This window comes from Mus pahari, chromosome 3, assembly GCF_900095145.1.
Source record: "Mus pahari chromosome 3, PAHARI_EIJ_v1.1, whole genome shotgun sequence".
Classification (NCBI taxonomy): Eukaryota; Metazoa; Chordata; class Mammalia; order Rodentia; family Muridae; genus Mus; species Mus pahari.
Genome location: NC_034592.1, coordinates 78118952 through 78137145, shown reverse-complemented (window position 1 = coordinate 78137145; position 18194 = coordinate 78118952). Strand labels below are relative to the sequence as shown.

The 18194-nt window shown below is 52.9% G+C and overlaps 1 protein-coding gene across 4 annotated transcripts in view; it reads left to right on the top strand.

Moving 5' to 3' along the window:
• Window positions 1–17043, top strand: part of Prdm11 (PR/SET domain 11) — a 70567-nt gene extending 53524 nt beyond the window's left edge. For 3 of the 4 annotated variants that reach the window (XM_021194759.2, XM_029536698.1, XM_029536697.1), the window contains exons 6-8: window positions 8664–8851; window positions 13128–13739; window positions 14805–17043. In XM_021194759.2, the coding sequence (XP_021050418.2) occupies window positions 8664–8851; window positions 13128–13739; window positions 14805–16969 (2965 nt within the window). In that variant the 3' untranslated portion in view covers window positions 16970–17043. The remainder of the gene's footprint in view (window positions 1–8663; window positions 8852–13127; window positions 13740–14804) is intronic. The other variant, XM_029536699.1, reaches the window with a different exon arrangement.
• Window positions 17044–18194: the final 1151 nt, after the last annotated feature.

Genomic DNA, 18194 nt, shown 5'->3' with positions numbered 1-18194 from the left:
CCCCCGCTCCATCAAGGACATTAAGCACAGGTGGGATGACATGAAGCGCAGGACCAAGGACAAGCTGGCTTTCATGCGGCAGTCACTGTCGGGCCCAGGGACCGGGGGCCACACCCACCCCATCATGCTCGCTGCCCAGGAGAGAGCCATCGAGGTGGCACTGCTCACTGCCAGGGCCGGGCACGGCTTCCCCAGGGCAGAGCTGGACGGAACCGACAGCCCGTCTACCAGCTGTGAGTATCGCTGCCCGAGTGTGGGCCTTGCTTCCTCCTGTGCACCTCTTCCCGTGCTAGCTCTCAGCCCCACCTGTCTCCCTGACTCTCTCTATGGCCCCATCTTGCTTCTGTCTTGCCTCCACTTCTTGCTCATCCATTCTGTGCCAGAAGCCCGCTTGGGAGCAGGAAGGACAGGGTTGCATCTAAAACCTACACAGGCACTTGTCGGACTAAACAAGCTCCAGATGGATCCATCCTGTGGCCTAAGGGTTACATGCACATAGCTATGAAGGTGGCTGAACCCAAACCATAACCTTGTTTAAAACAGTACAAGTGTTTTGTTGGTTTGTTTGGTACCTGGAGCAGAAACTGTGGTTGACCTTGTGTTACAGTGTCAAAAGGTTAGATGTGCCTTCTTGGATTAGATTATCGTTCACCTTAGAGGAAGGATAAGGGCTCACCCAGTCCAGGACATCCCAGATTTCCAGCTTTGGACTTGTGTGATCTCCAGGCCCCCACACTGGGTCTGCCGCTCTGCAGTCTGTGCTGGGTCTGTGAAGCACATGAATGAATGGAGGGCTGCAGCTGTAGAGAAGGCCAAGGCTGGCTGAGGAAGATGTCTGAAGGGTGAGGAAGAGTTAACCAGGCTTGGTGCGAGGCGCAGAGGAGGGGAGGGGAAGGCGAGCAGGCTGGGAACAGCATGTACAAGGCCCACATCAGGAAGGCGCTTGGCACGGTCCAGGAACTGCAGAAGCCAGGGAAGCCCCATCCTAGCCAGCCGGCAGGGGGAGGGGCACCACCACAGCAGCTAAGTGGCAGGGCTAGGCCGTGACTCTGTCTGCTTTGTCCTCCACTCTCCCGATCCACTTCTCTTGGGTTCCTGCTTCTTGGTGCTCACCTGTGGCTGGCTGGGCTCCTCCCCGTTCTCCTCTGGCTCCCCCGCCCCCACCCCACCCCTACTTCCCTCATTCTGTTTCTCTGTGTGTTTCACCTTCTTGGTTTCTTGCTTTCTTGCTTCCTGGGACTTTAGCCTTTCTAACTGGTGTTCACCAGGAGGGGGAGCCATCGGAGTCCACCCCCTCCCACTTCTTCACACACCCATACCCTTCCTCATCTGCTGTCCTCAGTGGAGTGAGCAGGGCAGGAGGATCCAAGGAGGCTGGGGGCCGAGCATTCAGCCAGCGGGAAAGTGGCTCACTAAGTCCGACTTCCTCCCTGGCCCTTTGCCACAGGGATCTGCTTGTTTCCTGCTTGGCTGAGGTCTCTGTCAGGTGGCCACTCACAAAGTCAGCCTCAGGAGTAGGAAAGAGTGGTCATGATGAGGGTGACTGACTGCCTTGTTAACCAGCTGAGGCAAACAATCTTCCAGAAAATGGAGGTGGCCCTGAGACATCAGAACCAGACTTGGGCCTGGACCTGCCAGGGTTTGCTGAAGCCTCGGGGCGGGCAGCATCCGGAAAAGCCTATTTCCTGAATCCTGTCCTGTTCACCCCTCCGTCTCCTAGAGATCAAAGATGATGAGATTGGCAGAGGTAACATGGACTGCAGGAGCCCCCAGATCTACTAACTAATCACAAGCCTTAGCCTGGCTGGGGCCGTAGTTGCCTGAGGGCTTGGGGAAACCGTAATGGCCGCTCAGAGTGCTCCTTCCCACCCTTTCTGGCCTCCCAAGAGGACGGCTGCCACTTATGGAGCATGCTCAGAAAACAGTAGGCTCCACTGTGCCATCATCAGGAGACCCACAGATCTGTGTGGTCAGATCAAGCGCTCACGGGTGGGCCATGATGTGCCTGACCTCACAGCCCAACTCGGGGGACAACAAGGCCGGTGGCTCGCCCCACATAATCCTGAGTCCTGCATCAGCCCTTCCCTCTCATCTCCAGCCATTTGGCATCTCCCTGTGGTGGTTTGTTAGGATTCCAACAAGGCCACAAGGTGGCCCCAAGCAACTTTGAAAGGTCCCTCCCTTGTGGAGACCGGTGCCCACAAGAGAGCAGCTTAGAACCTCTCACAGGGGTGCTTTCAGCAATACACCGTAGGGTCTGGGAGCCCCACTAAGAGCCCAGCCAGGGCCCCAGGGGTTCAGCAGAGCAGTCATTATTGTTTCTTTGAAGGTAGTGAAATGTAATGGCACCTGAGCCCTTAGACTGGCATGGCTGCCACTGGAGCTGGGGTCTCCTTTGCTGGACTTCTTTCCTGGAATGTAGCTAGTAGCCTCTGGGAAGAAGGGAACAGCTCCCGCTCACCCTTCTACCGATGCTGGACCTACACACCCCAGGGACTTAGAAGCTGGTATTTCTCTCTGTGTGGTGCCAGTGTAGGCTGAGGGGTGGCCAGCAGGGAGTTTTCAAAGCTGGGCCTGTGACCTGGGCTGCCTTCTCCGCCCTTTTGTAATCACCTGTCCTCTCCTTGTCTGATCCAAGATGATGAAGAAGAGGAAGCTCCCGGGCCCTCACGGCAGCCTCTCCAGATGCCCCTGCTACGTCCTCCAGAGGAAGAGGCCCCCCCGGCCAGGCCCACACTTCTCTGTTCATCTTCCTCAGACCCATCCAAGATGTCGGACCCTAAGCCAGAAGTACTGCCCCATCCCTCACTCCAGGCCCAGCCCCGCAGGACCCCAGAACCACATCCCAGCTTGCCTACCATGGGCCTGGACTGGCATCTCCTGCATGCCCATGCCCATCAGACTGAAATGTTCCAGAAGTTCTGCCAGGAGCTGATAACTGTGCACCAAGACATGGCCGACAGCATGCATGTCATCAGCCAAGCTATGGCTGAGCTGAACAGCCGTGTTGGTCAGATGTGTGAGACGCTTGTGGAGATCCGAGATGCAGTCCAGGCATCTCGGCGTAGGCCAGAAGGGGCAGCCCCCATGGACCACACTTTCCAGCCCCAGGCACCCCTGCCGGGCCCTACACCAGCACCCCTAGAACCAGCCCCAACACGGACTACCAGGTCTCGGAAGAGAAAGCACAATTTCTAACCTGGCCAGTTTGCATAAGGAGAAGCAATGTCTGGCCTTGAGCTGGGGGAGTCTCTTGTGTCCAGAAACAAGACTGATGACCCTGGGGCACAGTCGTCTCTTCACCTGGTGCAGTCCAATTTCCTGTGCTTTCACCCAGCGGGTGTACAGGCCCACCACCCCCTTATCTCAGGAAGATGCTCAAGACACAAGAGAAGCTGCCTGCTTGAATGCTTGCTTGGCCTAGAAGGTTGCTCTCCTCGTGGCCTGTATCCTGTATCCTATGGAGCAGGCCTCGCTGGGGCAGGGGGCAGCATCCAACAGAATCTTGCTTCCAACTCAGGGCTGCAGCAGAGCTGGCCTCCCAGATCCTGATTCTGCCCTTTCCCAGGTGGTGCAGCCTGTGGGTGGGCGGGGCTGGCTCAGTTGGGTGGGTGGGGCCCGGCCTTGGCCCTGCGCTTGCCCTGCTCGGCTGCTGTGCTTGCCTTTAAGGGGTGGGGGGTGGGGAAGAAGAATGGGGCGTGCTGGTGAGGGGAAAGAGATGGTCTTGCATTCTTAGCATACTGTAAACTTTTCCCTGAGTCAGTCAGTCTTTACAATCACTGATTACTGGTCATTCCAGTCATTGTCATGCATCTCAGGGTTCAGAAATGACACAGCCACGATAGTGGGGACCTGGCCTGCTTTCTTCAAGAGGCCAGATCTGGAGTACTAATAATAGATGGGGATCCTGCTCCTCACCCAAGCTCTGCCTCAGCTTCTACAGTTAGAAGAGGGAACAAAACCAGCATGGAGATGAGTCTGCCAACCTGTGATGGCCTTGGGTCTCACAGCCAGTGGAGGGGAGGTCGAGGACCCAGGCCTCAGGAGCCAGCAGGCAGACTGTCTACTCACTGGCTCCTAATAAGGCCAGAGAGCAATGAGACTGTGTCCGGTCCAGCTCCCAGCATGCCTTGCCTCTGCTTGCTTGGGCTGTATAGTCACCTCACCATACATACTTCTAGCTTTGTGTTTTGTTTAGGGGGCCCAGTCAGAAAGCTGGGATCTTTGAGTTAGGGAGGAGAAAAGAAGCCAAAGGCTTCACTCTGACCTAGGTGCAGCTTTGACCTCGCTCTCTGGCCTGAGGCTAACCCCAGCAGGCCTTTCACACCCTCCCTTTTCTCCCTAAGAAACTAAGTGGACCTGGAAGCCTACTGTACCCAGTGCTCACTGAGGCTGTTGCTAGAGCTGTTTATAAACACACACCATGCTTCGTCCTACATGAGATGATAGATGGATGGCACCTGCTGGGCCCCTGGGCCCTGGGCTCCATTGCCTCAATCTGTGGTTCTTTAGTGGTTCCGGCCCCATCAGACTGAATTTTGTCTTGTCCAGTAATAGCCACGTGCCTGGAATTGCCCCGCCCATCCATGCTGGACCGCAAGATGGCCTTCTCAAATATTTTTGTTAAGATGGCAATAAAATGAATCAGATGTCACACTTTGAACACAGACAGGCTCCAGGATCTTTTTTTTTGGTGTGTATTCTCTTTCTTCCTATCCCAGGGAATCCCCATGAGCCTCCTCAGGGTTTAGATGCCTAATGGAAAGTGTATGGGGAAGAGGGCCCTGTGGGCCTTGCATATCCTGGATTCTGTAAACTCCCGATGGGCGTGCCCAACCCCACACTTGGCCCTCCACAGGAAAGGCAGTGACTTGCAGGCCAAAGGCAGCTGAACACGCATGGCTGCTAGGTCAACTTTTAATTTTTTCTGCACATCAAAAGTGAATTTAACCTTATGCTCCCCAAATGTTGCAGTTTCCAGGGAAGGAAATACTTTCTGGCTGGAGCCTTGAGAGGCTCCTGGCTGCCCATTAGGGGCTATCCTGGGACACACCTCAGTAGTGGCTGCATCTCCACTGACCTTGGTAGCTGCCTGTGAAAGGCAAGGCCCTGCCTGCCAAGACTCCTCGGAAGAACCAGAGTGGCTTCCTCTTGGATTCACTGGAGTGTGCCCCACCACAGAGCTGTCTTCTGACCCATCAGCCTGGCTTATTTACTGTCACGGAGAGAGCTTCCGTGAGAGGAATCCCCGAATTGTAGCCTGTAATGTCCTTTCTGAACAGTTCTTAGCTACCTTTGGCTTTGGAATCCAGATCGTTCTCCTAAGATCCTGACCAAAATGCATAACCATGAAAATTAAGATTGCAGTTTGCAGGAGACACAGAGATGCAGCTGGCCTGGGTCTCCTGATACCCAAGGTCTGTGAGACTGGTTGGCCTCTATTTCTGGTGTTGGGGAAGAAGAGGCCAAATTAAAGGCTGTATACCAGAAACAAGGTCAGAGTCCAGGGACAGTGGTCAGTTTGAGATGGAAATGGTTTCCAAACTATTTGGTGGCAGTGGGGACCAGGAAGCCAGAATATATTCAATAGGAAGAGGAAATGAATGGGGAGCCTGTCCCAGCTTGTCCCAAAAGGAAACCTTGAAAGGAAGCCCATAGCATATGTGGGCAACTGCCTGGATGTTAGAGACCTAAGCCAGTGACATCACAGAGCCCAGCTCTTCTTGTCCAGTCTTCCCATTTCTGTCTTCCCAGGCAACTTCCTTTCTGGTGGAAAGCTGCCTTGGCCAAGACAGGCTTGTATCGGTCCCATTAAACAAAGTGGATGACTCCCTGAGCCATTTTCTTTCTTGAGTCGGAACCCACAGTCATTTCCTGACCCAGCTAGAAAATATGGTGCACTTGATAAGACCCAGTGGGTGAGGCCTGAGAATTGTCTCCCAGTGCTTATCTGTCCAGTACCCAAGGCTAGTGAGGAGACAGGACTCAAAACAATGTGTTCTCTTCTGGGAAGATTCAGTCCAGGACCCCTGCCCTTCCCACCACTGTCAGTCACCTTTCGGTTATTTCTAGGGTGCCTGACTCTGAACTGCCAGACATGAACACAGTCTCTACAGGACAGCCTGGACCGGGGTGTTTCCCACCCTGCTCTGTTTTCCCAACAAGGGAGTGTGAGCTAGGAACTCAGACCTCCTTGTAGACATCTGATCTTGACCACAAAGAGGAGACAGTTCCTGGAAATCCTGGGGTCCTTGGCCACGTGACACGGGACCGTATTTCTTAAGAATGAGCACAGCAGAATTCTGAGAATGTGCCAAGCCATTGAGTGTCGCCGCTGTAAAGGGAGGGGACCTCATTAGGGGTGATGGGTCCTGAGTCTTAGCTGGAGGCAGTAAACTTTCTCTTGAAAGTTCTGTCACATAAACATGTTAAGTCCTGGGACTCGGTGGCTGTGATTCACCCACGGTTGCCATATGTATCTCATTCAAAAGCCAAGTTTTAAAACAACCAAATGCAAGATGCTCAACACAGTTTGGTCTGATGCTGGAAATACTTTGTGATCTGTATCAAGACTGAGAGTGCTCTTTCTAAATGCTGGCTCTTGCTAGGTAGAACCACATTGCAGGGGGAGGGGGGAGCGAAGGGAAATGGATACAAACCGTTTGAAATGGTTAGACCCACTCCAGACACAGCTGTTTTGAATCAACCAACGGTGATAGTGAGTTGGTCCTCATTTACCTTTTTCTCTGGCATTTAGTATTGAATGGCTGGCCAGAAACTGAAAGAGGAGAGGGAGAAGGTACTCTTGTGTGTTCTGTGACCCAGTGGTTCCTGAGAGAACACAAGAATGAGATTTCTGCCTTCCAGATGTGTCTGGAACAGAAAAACTTGGGAGCTACATTCATTCTGGGTCCCCCTGACTATTACACTGGTTGGTTTGGGACATCCATCCTAGACTTTTGTTAAATTGGAAACTTGGAGCTGAGGATGGTCCTGTGAGTGAAGCAATGAGGCTGAGTGTGGTTTCTGCAGCCTTGGGGTCTGCCTTTTGTCCTTGCTGACTACGTTGTGGCTGGGTGCAGAGAGATCCTCATGAGATTTTCACAGCTCATGGGGATGGGGGGGGCGCTCTCTGATGCTCATGTAAAATACCAATGGGGATGCAAGCATGCTGAGGCAAGACGTCTGACCCAGGGCTGTGAGCACCATTGATCTTGTCCAGATTGGAGGAGCTTGGTGTTTGTTCTCCCACTGCTTGGGTCTTCATCCCTCAGCCTATGATGTCTTCTGTCGCCAGAATGGATTGTTAACTGGGCTTCAGGGGATGTGTTTGTAAGGTGCCAGACTCCTCCGGGGTAGTCAAGCTGATTCTGCAGGATCTGTCCAGATAAGAGCAGATGCGATAGGAGGTCTGCAGGCACTGCTCTAGGGGTGGAGCGGTCTCCACGGTAAGTTCTTGGAGCTGCCAGCCCCCATTGTCACCTTGCACAGAATCTGACATCTGTGTGAATGTTTTCTCTTTGCCTCGTGAGTGAGAGAAGCAGCACAAACATTGTTGAGGAAACCTGGAAGGTACAGGCACTTCCAGAGACGATCCACCCACAGTGATGGCCATCCTGGTTAAAACACGGGTGTGTTGACTTCAAGCTGTTCTGCTGGGAGACACATTGTTAGAGCACAGTATACTTGGCTTTGGCTCCAACCCGTCTCACTCTGCATCACAGCAGCACTGTTTTGGAGTTGGGTAAGGTGATTCCAGGATGTTGGAAGTGTCATTTGAAGGAAACTGGGTGAGGGGTGTGGATTCATTGGTGTCTTGGGCACTGCTGAGTCCGTGCATTTCGGGCCCACATGGAAACCGTGAGTTGTAGCTCAGGGAAGGATAGGCCACAAATTTGTATCGTTAGCTGTGTCTTTGGACAAGTTTCTCAGCCTTTCTGTCGTCGCCAATCTTCTGCTGTCTCTCCCTTTGTCCTCATTGGACCAACTGTAAGGATGCTGCTCTAACACGGAGCTATCATCGGTCACTCTTAGAGGATCGGTTATTTCTGCTAAGCCTGGTGAAATATGGAAACAGCCCAAGGCTTCCCCCTGCCCTAACTGCCATCCAAGGCCAGAGGTTAAAGGTCAGTGAAAGTGGGGCTGGAGCATAAGAGAACTGCCTGCTCTTTCATAGGACCCAGGTTTGAGTCCCAGCACTCACACGGTAGGTAGCTCACAACCATCTGTAACTCCACTCCCAGGGGATCTAATGGCCTCTTCTGGCCCCTGGGAGGCCTCTATCATATGGTACACAGACATAAACGCAGGCAAAACACCCCTACACACAAAATATTAAAATAAAATAAGTTTTTTTTTTTTTAAGTCAATAAAGAGGAGAAGGGGTAGCCACCTGCTATTGAGTCTGGTGTTGACTGTGACCCTCAAGGTCGGCAGGGCAGATATAATTTCCAGTCTCATTAAACAGGTTCCTAAGGTCCAGAGAATGTGTTAGCACGATGCAGAATAGAGATGTAGGTAGGAGGACCAGCTCTATAGTTGGCTGTCTCTGGATGAGACAGCAGCTCTCCTTATGTGCCCGCATACTCTAAGCTCTTGTGCCCTGCACCTAAGGCACTCAACCAGGTGTGGCCCATGGTTCTCACCTGTCCCCTCCCCACCAGGTACGTGGTCATTTCCCGGGAGGAGAGGGAGCAGAACCTCCTGGCGTTCCAGCACAGCGAGCGCATCTACTTCCGGGCATGCCGAGACATCCGGCCAGGAGAGCGGCTGCGGGTCTGGTACAGCGAGGACTACATGAAGCGCCTGCATAGCATGTCCCAGGAAACCATCCACCGCAACTTGGCCCGGGGTGAGTATGGCATGGGAAGGAGCGAGTGTGCCCTCAGGGCCAGGGACATGCCCATAATGCTAAGTCCACAAGTCTAGGTCGGTACTGATTGTGAAGGGACACGCCCACAAAGCTAGGGTCACGCCTACAGGACCAAGACCACGCCCCCGGGGCTAAGGCCCTGTCAACCAGCAAAGGTTACACCCACTCTGAACCACAAAAGCCCAGAGAGCACCTCTGGGAACCTTCCAAGTAGACCAATGAGGAATGCGGTATCGCGCAGTGCAAAGAGCCACTACTCAGTACCTCAATAGATAACTTCGTGTGCTGGCTGGGTTTCCTGCACTTTGCCATGGGATCAAGGTAATGAGAACTAACCTGCCAAGATGTTCTGAGAGTCCGTGGAGCAATGTACTTACCACCGTTGATGCAATCTCTACCTTGACTGTCACCAAGTCCTCGGTTGTAAAATTCCAGTGATTTTTGTGACATCAGCTCCACCACTGTACAATTGCTCAAACCGAGCATTACAGAAATGCAGTGGCTTACCCAGGGTCACATGACTAATGAGGCCAGAGCTAGCTTTCCAACTTGAGGCACCTGAAGTGAGGATTTAAGTTTTATCCAGACATAGCCAGCCTTGGTATTGTTGATCTTGTTCCTGGCAGCCAAAATGATACACAGCACGAAGGAATGGTTTCTACCAGGGGAAGGCTAGTGGACAGGAGAAGATGGGCTCAGGCTGGGAGAACCTAGTGGGTTGGCTGTCCACCCAAGCTCCACAGGAATGACTCATTTAAAAGGAACTTGGCTCACTCCTTGCCTCTGGCTCTACAGCTGTAGATGCCATCCTCAACCTGGTGCACCCAGGTCCTTTTTTTCCAAGAGAGCCATCTTTGCACAGAAGCTGTACATTCCACGGAGGCAGAGCCACGCCCAGCGTCTTCTACACCATCATCTTAACTAATCTCTTCACTGGATAGCCTTGTTTATAAGATGAGTGGAGGAGATGGGAGCAGGTGACCCACTGAGGTGAAGATGATTTGGAAGACAAAACAGAACAGGCCTTGGGGTGCCCAGAAGCTGTCTGGCTTAGTCAAAAGCATCTGGCAGCTGCCAGAGAGCTGAGAGACCTGTGAGTAAGCCTATCTCCTGACTCCTTTGGAGCTGGGCTTGGGCCTTGCTGGTTTCATTGGGATGGCATGCTTCTGGGATAAAGGGTGGCTACTGTTTGGCCTCTTCCTGAAACTCCAGAAAGGTTCTGTGGGCCTCGGAACCTCCAGAAGTGTTTGGTGGGCCTTGGTTGCATCGATAAAAGCAGAACGAAAACAGCCAGGGGGGTTCCAGAAGAATCACACTACCCAAAGAAAAGAAAATCAAGAAAGGTCACAGCGGCTGTGGCACCGATTTCATCTCTTGCCCACCATCTTGGATTCTTCTGGAATGTGTCTTCTCCAAAGCACCTTAACGTGAATCGTCCTCAGGAAGACCTGAGACCCAGGGACAGCTCAGAGAGAGGAGAGAGCTTGGGGAAGTGAAGGCTCACAGGAAGCTTGGAAAGAGAGAGAGAGAGAGAGCAAGCCTTGGAAGATACAGGACTAAGGCGTCTACCCAAGACCGGGCTGGATCGTAGGCTGCAGGAAGAAACCAGCAACCGCAGCGGGCCCAGCAGGGGCTGGGATGAAGTGGTCCTTGAGAGTGACCGTGGGGCTTGGCAGCTGATGGATGCATGCTAGATGTTAGGTACAGAGTCCTGGGCCGTTAGATGTGTCTTGGATGACCTATCAGCCTGCCCAGAAAGGTCCCCATTGCCCAGCCACTTAAGGTATTACAGCTATATTAGCTTTGTGTGTGTATGTGTGTATAATACGTGTGTGTACATGTGTGTGTGTATATATGTGTACATGTTTGTGTGTATATGTGTGCATATGTATGTGTGTGTTCATATGCAGGTGCATGCATGTATGAATCAGCCTCAAGTGTCATTCCTCAGTAATCCCTTTGCTTTTGAGACAACTCTCACTGACCTGGAACTTGCCAAATGTGCTGGGCTGGCTGGTCAGTACACCTCAGGGATCCACCTGAATCCACTGTCCCACTGAATCCACTGAATCCACTGAATCCACTGGGATTGCAAGTCCCTGCCACGACACAGAGCTTTATTTATTTATTTTTTTACTGTGAATTCTGGAGATTGAAACTTAAGTCCTCACACTTGCAAAGCAAACGTTTTACCAGCTGAGCTATCTCCCAGGTCCCCCCCTCATCCCCTCCCCCCACACACACACATTGTGAGACACAGTCTCATCTATCCCTGGCTGGCCTTGAATTCCATATGAAGCTGAGGCTGGCTTTGACCTCCAGAGCCTCCGGTCTCTACCTCCCAAGCACTGGGGCCATTGATGGGTACCACTGCATCTTGCTTTCAGAAAGCGGGGCATCTTCATGGTCAGATCATACTTACCATTGTTTTTATGGAAGAGTGCTGTGTGGAGCCCAGAGCTCTTGGAGAGGATGTCATTCATTCTTTTGTGGTTATCCTTGAAGGATAGGAGTCAACACACTTAGGTGACCTGTGGGATTCGTGTGGGGATTTTACATTTTTTTCTTTGATTTTATCCATGAATGTCATGGAGGATTTGGAATCGAATTCATGGTGACCTTTATTAAAGGTTGTCTTGTCTGGGGAACCCAAGACAAGGTGAAAGGGCACCCTTGGTTTTCAGAGATTCAGCTTGGCAAGCACCCCACTGCCCTGTGACACAAATACCTTGCATTGCATTGCATTGCATTTTTCAAATTTAATTTGATTTATGTAGTTTATGCAATGGGCATTTTGTCTTCATATATGCCTGTTTACCACATGTATGCCTGCTGACCTTTGAGGTGTCTTCTGGGTACCCTGGGTCTAGAGTCTGTCACAGAGGGTTGTGAGCTGCCGTGTGGGTGCTGGGAATTGAACTCAGGTCTTTTGGAAGAGCATCTATCCAGTGATTCTAATCTCTGAGGCATCTCTCCAGCTCACAAAAGGCATCTTTAAAGGGCTCCATCCCATCCCTGAGCTTTCTGCGGTTCTGCTGGCACAGATCCAGGGACTTCTGGAAGCCGCCCGAGTGCCAGCAGCCCGGGATGAGGTTGTTGCCTAAGCAGCGCCTGTGAGGACAGAAAGGGGACCTGAATGGCTTAAACCCTGCTGTGCTGTTTTCTGAGGGAACCTAGAGACTTGAGGGAAGCAGCTGGGGGAGGCCAAGCATGGAGCCTCATGACCTTCACCCAGGGCCTATCAAATCCTTCCACAGAAGCCTGGACACTGAACAGAGGCTCAAGGTTGCAGCACCAGGACCCCAACCCTGACCGATTCAGGAGGCCTTTGAGATTGCCCAGCCCCACAGGTTCTGCTGGCAGAACCTTCTGAAGGCTGGGAAACAACTCTCCTCAACATGTCTCCCCCAGCACTTTCTGTAGCAGTCTGTGCTGGCCTCATTAAAGAATCTAAAATAGCTTACTATTGGTGATCTCACCAACATTTCAAGGTAATTAAAAAATGAAGGAAAGAGAGGCATCCTTTGTCAGGTAGGGAAGCAGCTGTATCGGAGAACACTTTGGGTCTCACAGCCACCTTGCCCTTTTCTTGAGGGAGGCAGATACTTTGGTATGTTTAGGAATCCTCCCAAGGCACCCTCACCCCCCCCCCCGCTTCTTTTCTTTTTTCAACCTTAGCCATGACTGAGAACCACAGGACTTTGAACCATCTTTCTTTATGTATTTCCTATCTTTAAACTGCCAGGAGAATGGAGAGGCAGCAGCTGTAGGTGGCTGTTTCCCTCTGCTCTCCAGGCCCACGAGCATGGAGGAAGGTGGGGCCTGTGCTTCCCCGTGCATTCTACTGAGGCCCGGCAGCCACCTTGTGGTCCCTAGGTCTGGAGGACAGCTTTTCCCACGGCAGGCAGATAGACACTCAGCTCTGAAAGCTGTTGCATTAGTCAGATGGAGTGAGATGCTGTCTCCTGGGGTCATAGTATGGCAAGCCCCATCCGCATAAGGTGATGACTCCTTTTTAAACATATGCCAACTCATGAGCGTAGTAGCATTTGCACTCGAGGCCTTTTTGTAAAGGTCCTGTGACTCTAGAGCCCACGATCCGTTCTTCTCTCCATTTGGGTCTCACCTGACCCAGATGGTCAGAATCAGGGGGATGTGTCAGGCAATCCCCTCGCAGAAGGTCCATTCTGTCCCCTGTCGGTTTCTCCGTTTGGGGCTTTTCCCCACATCCTCACACCCTGGTTTTCCTTCCTAGGAGAGAAGAGGTTGCAGAGAGAGAAGGCTGAGCAAGCCCTGGATAATCCAGAAGACCTAAGGGGTCCCACTCAGTTCCCTGTGTTGAAGCAGGGCAGAAGCCCTTACAAGCGCAGCTTTGATGAGGGAGACATACACCCTCAGGCCAAGAAGAAGAAAATAGACCTCATCTTCAAGGATGTGCTGGAGGCCTCACTGGAGTCTGCTAACGTGGAAGCCCGCCAGCTGGCCCTGAGCACCTCCCTGGTCATCCGGAAAGTCCCCAAGTACCAGGACGATGACTATGGTAGAGCTGCCCTAACGCAAGGCATCTGCAGGACCCCAGGGGAAGGGGACTGGAGGGTCCCTCAAAGGGTGGCCAAAGAGCTGGGCCCACTGGAAGATGAAGAGGAGGAGCCTACGTCATTCAAGGCTGACAGCCCTGCAGAGGCCTCTCTGGCATCTGACCCCCACGAGCTGCCTACCACCTCCTTTTGTCCCAACTGCATTCGCCTGAAAAAGAAAGTGCGGGAATTGCAGGCGGAGCTAGACATGCTTAAGTCTGGAAAGCTGCCTGACCCCCCACTTCTGCCACCGCAGGTGCTAGAGCTCCCAGAGTTCTCAGATCCTGCAGGTAAGTTCCTCAGGATGAGGTTGCTGTTAAAGGGAAGAGTGTGCAGTGTCGCACGCTGTGTGGAGGGTGGCCCAGAGCGCTCTGTTGCAGCCACCCGCCAGGAGACCAGAGGAATGCAACACAACAGAGGCAGCCCCCTCTTGGGGTGGGAGCCCAGGGAGCCCAGTCCCTCAGGTGACAGAGGCAGGCTGGCTTGAAGCTTGGGAAAGGGGGGGGGGCATTGCATGTGCCAACCTGTATGTCCTCCTTGTCAATAAAATACATCCCATTCGCAGGAGGGCTGTGTGTTGTGTTCTATACCTGGTGTTTTCTCTTGGGGGCGGGGCCCGCTGTTGTCTCCCCTGACCCATCTTCTCTCTTCCCCCAGTCTCTGCTGGGAGCTTTTACAGCTCCCCAAACTCAGGCCAGGAGCACAGCCTCATTCACTTCTTCCAGATTCTGTCCCACCACATGGTGCTCGGTTCCCAGCCTGGAGTTCTAGAAGGATGAGGAACCAGGGAACCTGGGGCCGGCAGCTGTGCGACTGTCCTTTTTTGCTGGCAGCCTGGATCTCTTCAAGTTGTTGGACCAAGGAAGAACTGGGGGTCGATTCTATGCAGATCTGCAGCTAAGCCGGGCTGTTTCCCTCAGGTTTCCCTTCTCAGCCGCCCGCAGAATGGGGTGGGGCAGACCCCATTTAGCCTCAGTATCCAGGCTGCCCGCAGTTAACAGCCACATGCTTACTCTGACCATAGCGGTGGGCATTCCAGGGCCAGGTCCTCCAGTGTAACCTGAATGTGTGACATCAAACATTCTGCCTCTTCTAGAACATTCCACCCCAGCCAGAAGCACCCACAAGTCAAGGCCGAGCTCAGGTGCAGGCAGCGTGGAGCAAAATGAGTAGCATCCAAGAACACCATGGGCAACTCATGGGGAGGGAACCTCATTGTGGAGAGTAGAGTTACCCTTGACTCAACTCCAGGCTGGGTTTCCATCTCTGTGGGGCCTGCTCTCCCTCAGAGGCCCTTGCTGAGTCTGTGCTGTCAACAGCCCACGCGAACTTCTCCTTCCCCTCTTATTTTCCAGCCTCAGAGAGTATGGTCTCCGGCCCAGCCATCATGGAGGACGATGATCAGGAAGTGGATTCTGCAGATGAATCTGTCTCCAACGATGTGATGACGGCAACCGACGAACCCTCCAAGATGTCCTCTGCCACCGGACGCCGCATCCGGCGCTTCAAGCAGGAGTGGCTGAAGAAGTTCTGGTTCCTACGGTACTCCCCGACCCTGAATGAGATGTGGTGTCACGTGTGCCGCCAGTACACGGTTCAGTCCTCACGCACTTCCGCCTTCATCATCGGCTCCAAGCAGTTTAAGATCCACACCATCAAGCTGCACAGCCAGAGCAACCTGCACAAGAAATGCCTGCAGCTGTACAAACTGCGCATGCACCCGGAGAAGACCGAGGAGATGTGCCGCAACATGACCCTGCTCTTCAACACCGCCTACCACCTGGCGCTGGAGGGGAGGCCCTACCTCGACTTCCGGCCCCTGGCAGAGCTGCTGCGGAAGTGCGAGCTCAAGGTGGTGGACCAGTATATGAATGAGGGCGACTGCCAGATCCTTATCCATCACATCGCCCGGGCACTGAGAGAAGACCTGGTGGAGCGCATCCGTCAGTCGCCCTGCCTCAGCATCATCCTGGATGGGCAGAGTGACGACCTTCTGGCTGACACGGTGGCCGTCTATGTGCAGTATACCAGCAGTGATGGACCCCCAGCCACAGAATTCCTATCCCTGCAGGAGCTGGGCTTCTCCAGCACGGAAAGCTATCTCCAGGCGCTTGACCGGGCCTTTGCTGCTCTGGGCATCCGCTTACAGGATGAGAAGCCAACTGTGGGCCTGGGAGTGGATGGAGCCAACATCACCGCCAGCTTGCGCGCCAGCATGTTCATGACCATCCGCAAGACGCTTCCGTGGCTGCTGTGTTTGCCCTTCATGGTGCACCGGCCCCACCTGGAGATCCTGGATGCCATCAGTGGGAAGGAGCTGCCCTGCCTAGAGGAGCTGGAGAACAACCTGAAACAGCTCCTCAGTTTCTACCGCTACTCACCACGCCTCATGTGTGAGCTGCGCTCCACGGCCTCCACCCTGTGCGAGGAGACCGAATTCCTGGGGGACATCCGGGCCGTGAGGTGGATCATTGGTGAGCAGAATGTCTTGAACGCCCTTATCAAGGACTACCTGGAAGTGGTGGCTCACCTGAAGGATGTCAGCAGCCAGACACAGCGGGCTGACGCCTCAGCCATAGCCCTGGCCCTGCTGCAGTTCCTCATGGACTACCAGTCCATGAAGCTCATCTACTTCCTGCTGGATGTGATTGCTGTGCTGTCACGCCTGGCCTACATCTTCCAAGGCGAGTACCTCCTGGTGTCCCAGGTGGATGACAAGATCGAGGAGGCAATCCAGGAGATCAGCCGGCTTGCGGACTCCCCGGGGGAGTACCTGCAGGAATTCGAGGAGAATTTCCGAGAGAGCTTCAATGGGATCGCCGTGAAGAACCTCAGGGTGGCAGAGGCCAAGTTCCAGTCCATCAGGGAGAAGATCTGCCAGAAGACACAGGTCATTCTGGCTCAGAGGTTCGACTCCCGAAGCCGGGTCTTTGTGAAGGCCTGCCAAGTGTTCGACTTAGCCGCCTGGCCCAGGAACAGCGAGGAGCTCCTGAGCTTCGGCAAGGAGGACATGGTTCAGATCTTCGACCACCTGGAAGCCATTCCTGCCTTCTCCCGGGATGTGTGCCGCGAAGGGACGGACCCCCGGGGGAGCCTGCTGATGGAGTGGAGAGACCTCAAGGCTGATTACTACACCAAAAATGGCTTCAAAGACCTCATCAGCCACATCTGCAAGTACAAGCAGAGGTTTCCGCTCTTGAACAAGATCATTCAGGTCCTTAAAGTTCTCCCCACCTCCACAGCCTGCTGCGAGAAAGGCCGGAGCGCCCTCCAGCGGGTCCGCAAAAACCACCGCTCCCGCCTGACGCTGGAGCAGCTCAGCGACCTGTTGACAATTGCTGTAAACGGACCGCCCATCGCCAACTTTGATGCCAAGCGAGCCCTGGACAGCTGGTTTGAGGAGAAGTCTGGCAATAGCTACACACTGTCAGCCGAGGTCCTCAGTAGGATGTCTGCCTTGGAACAGAAGCCCATGCTGCACGTTGTGGACCATGGCTCTGAGTTCTACCCAGACATGTAGGGGGCCCGCGCTCCAGAGGCCACAAAGCCGGTGAATATTTTTTTAATCTATACTCATAAGCTTTGATATATTATATAAATATATATTATATTATATTATATATATATATATATAAACCTACACTGAAATTTTTTTAAAAACTAAGTTAATTATGTCCACCAGAAGCCACTGGCAGCTTTCAGAAAGGAGCAATGTTGGCAACTGACTCTTGTCTCCGCACTTGGCAGCTGCAGCCTCCACGGCAACTCATCCTCACTTACGCGAGCGTGTTCTGGGGCCACACGTGTTCCCACCAAACAGTCAAAGCGACATAAGCTAAATGATGATTCTCTTGTCACTTTTAGGTGGCTTGTTCTGTTTCTGTTCTCATGTGTTGGTTGAAGGCTGGGGGTTGGGTGCCTGCCTTCTCCTTTTTGGTATGGTTTTGTGGCTGGGGAAGTGGGGGGAGGGGCTTTGTGGTCTCCTCATTGGCATTCTGGTCCAGATACATTACATGACATCAGGGTTTCCATGGGGGTGAATTGGATTTCTGGACTGGACTATCTGGTCTTTCTCCCCTCACCTGACTCCAGCTTGGGAGATCTTTCGTTGTTCATTTTCTGGTTGATTCCTTCCCTTGTCCCACCATCAAATGCATCAGTCTCCCTCCTCTGTGAGCCGGCTGTGCTCCCCCCACCCCGCCCCTCTCCCGTGTCGCCGCTCCCCTGTGTCACCTCTGCCAACCCTAGGTTGTTGTCAGTTCCCTTCTTCAGGCCTCTGGAATTTAAAGATATGAGCTGTTACACTGAACGTAATTTTTTTTCACATATGAGCTTGAAACTTGGGAGTGGAGGGGGGTAAGCCTTATGCTCCCTTTCCAGCCCTGGAGGATAAAGCGTATACTTCCATTCATATCTTAGGCTGTTGGGGAGACAATGAGCCATGAGATCTAAACTTCCAACAGGACCATGATTTTTTTTTTTTTTGGCTAAAAAAAAAAAAAAAAAAAAAAAAAACAGGTAAAATGAAAAGTGTATATTCAACTTTCACATTGTTTTTGTCTTTATAATTATGGGATGTGTTGCGGGATTTGTGTTTCTTTTCATAATCAAGGAGCAGCTGTTTTGTAGTTCAAGGGCAGAACAATCAACGCAAGTCATGTCCTGGGCTACACAGAACTCAGAGAGTGCCTAGAGAGGTTGTTCCTTTTGCAGAAGGCTGCAAAATGTGTTCTTCGGCCTTGTAG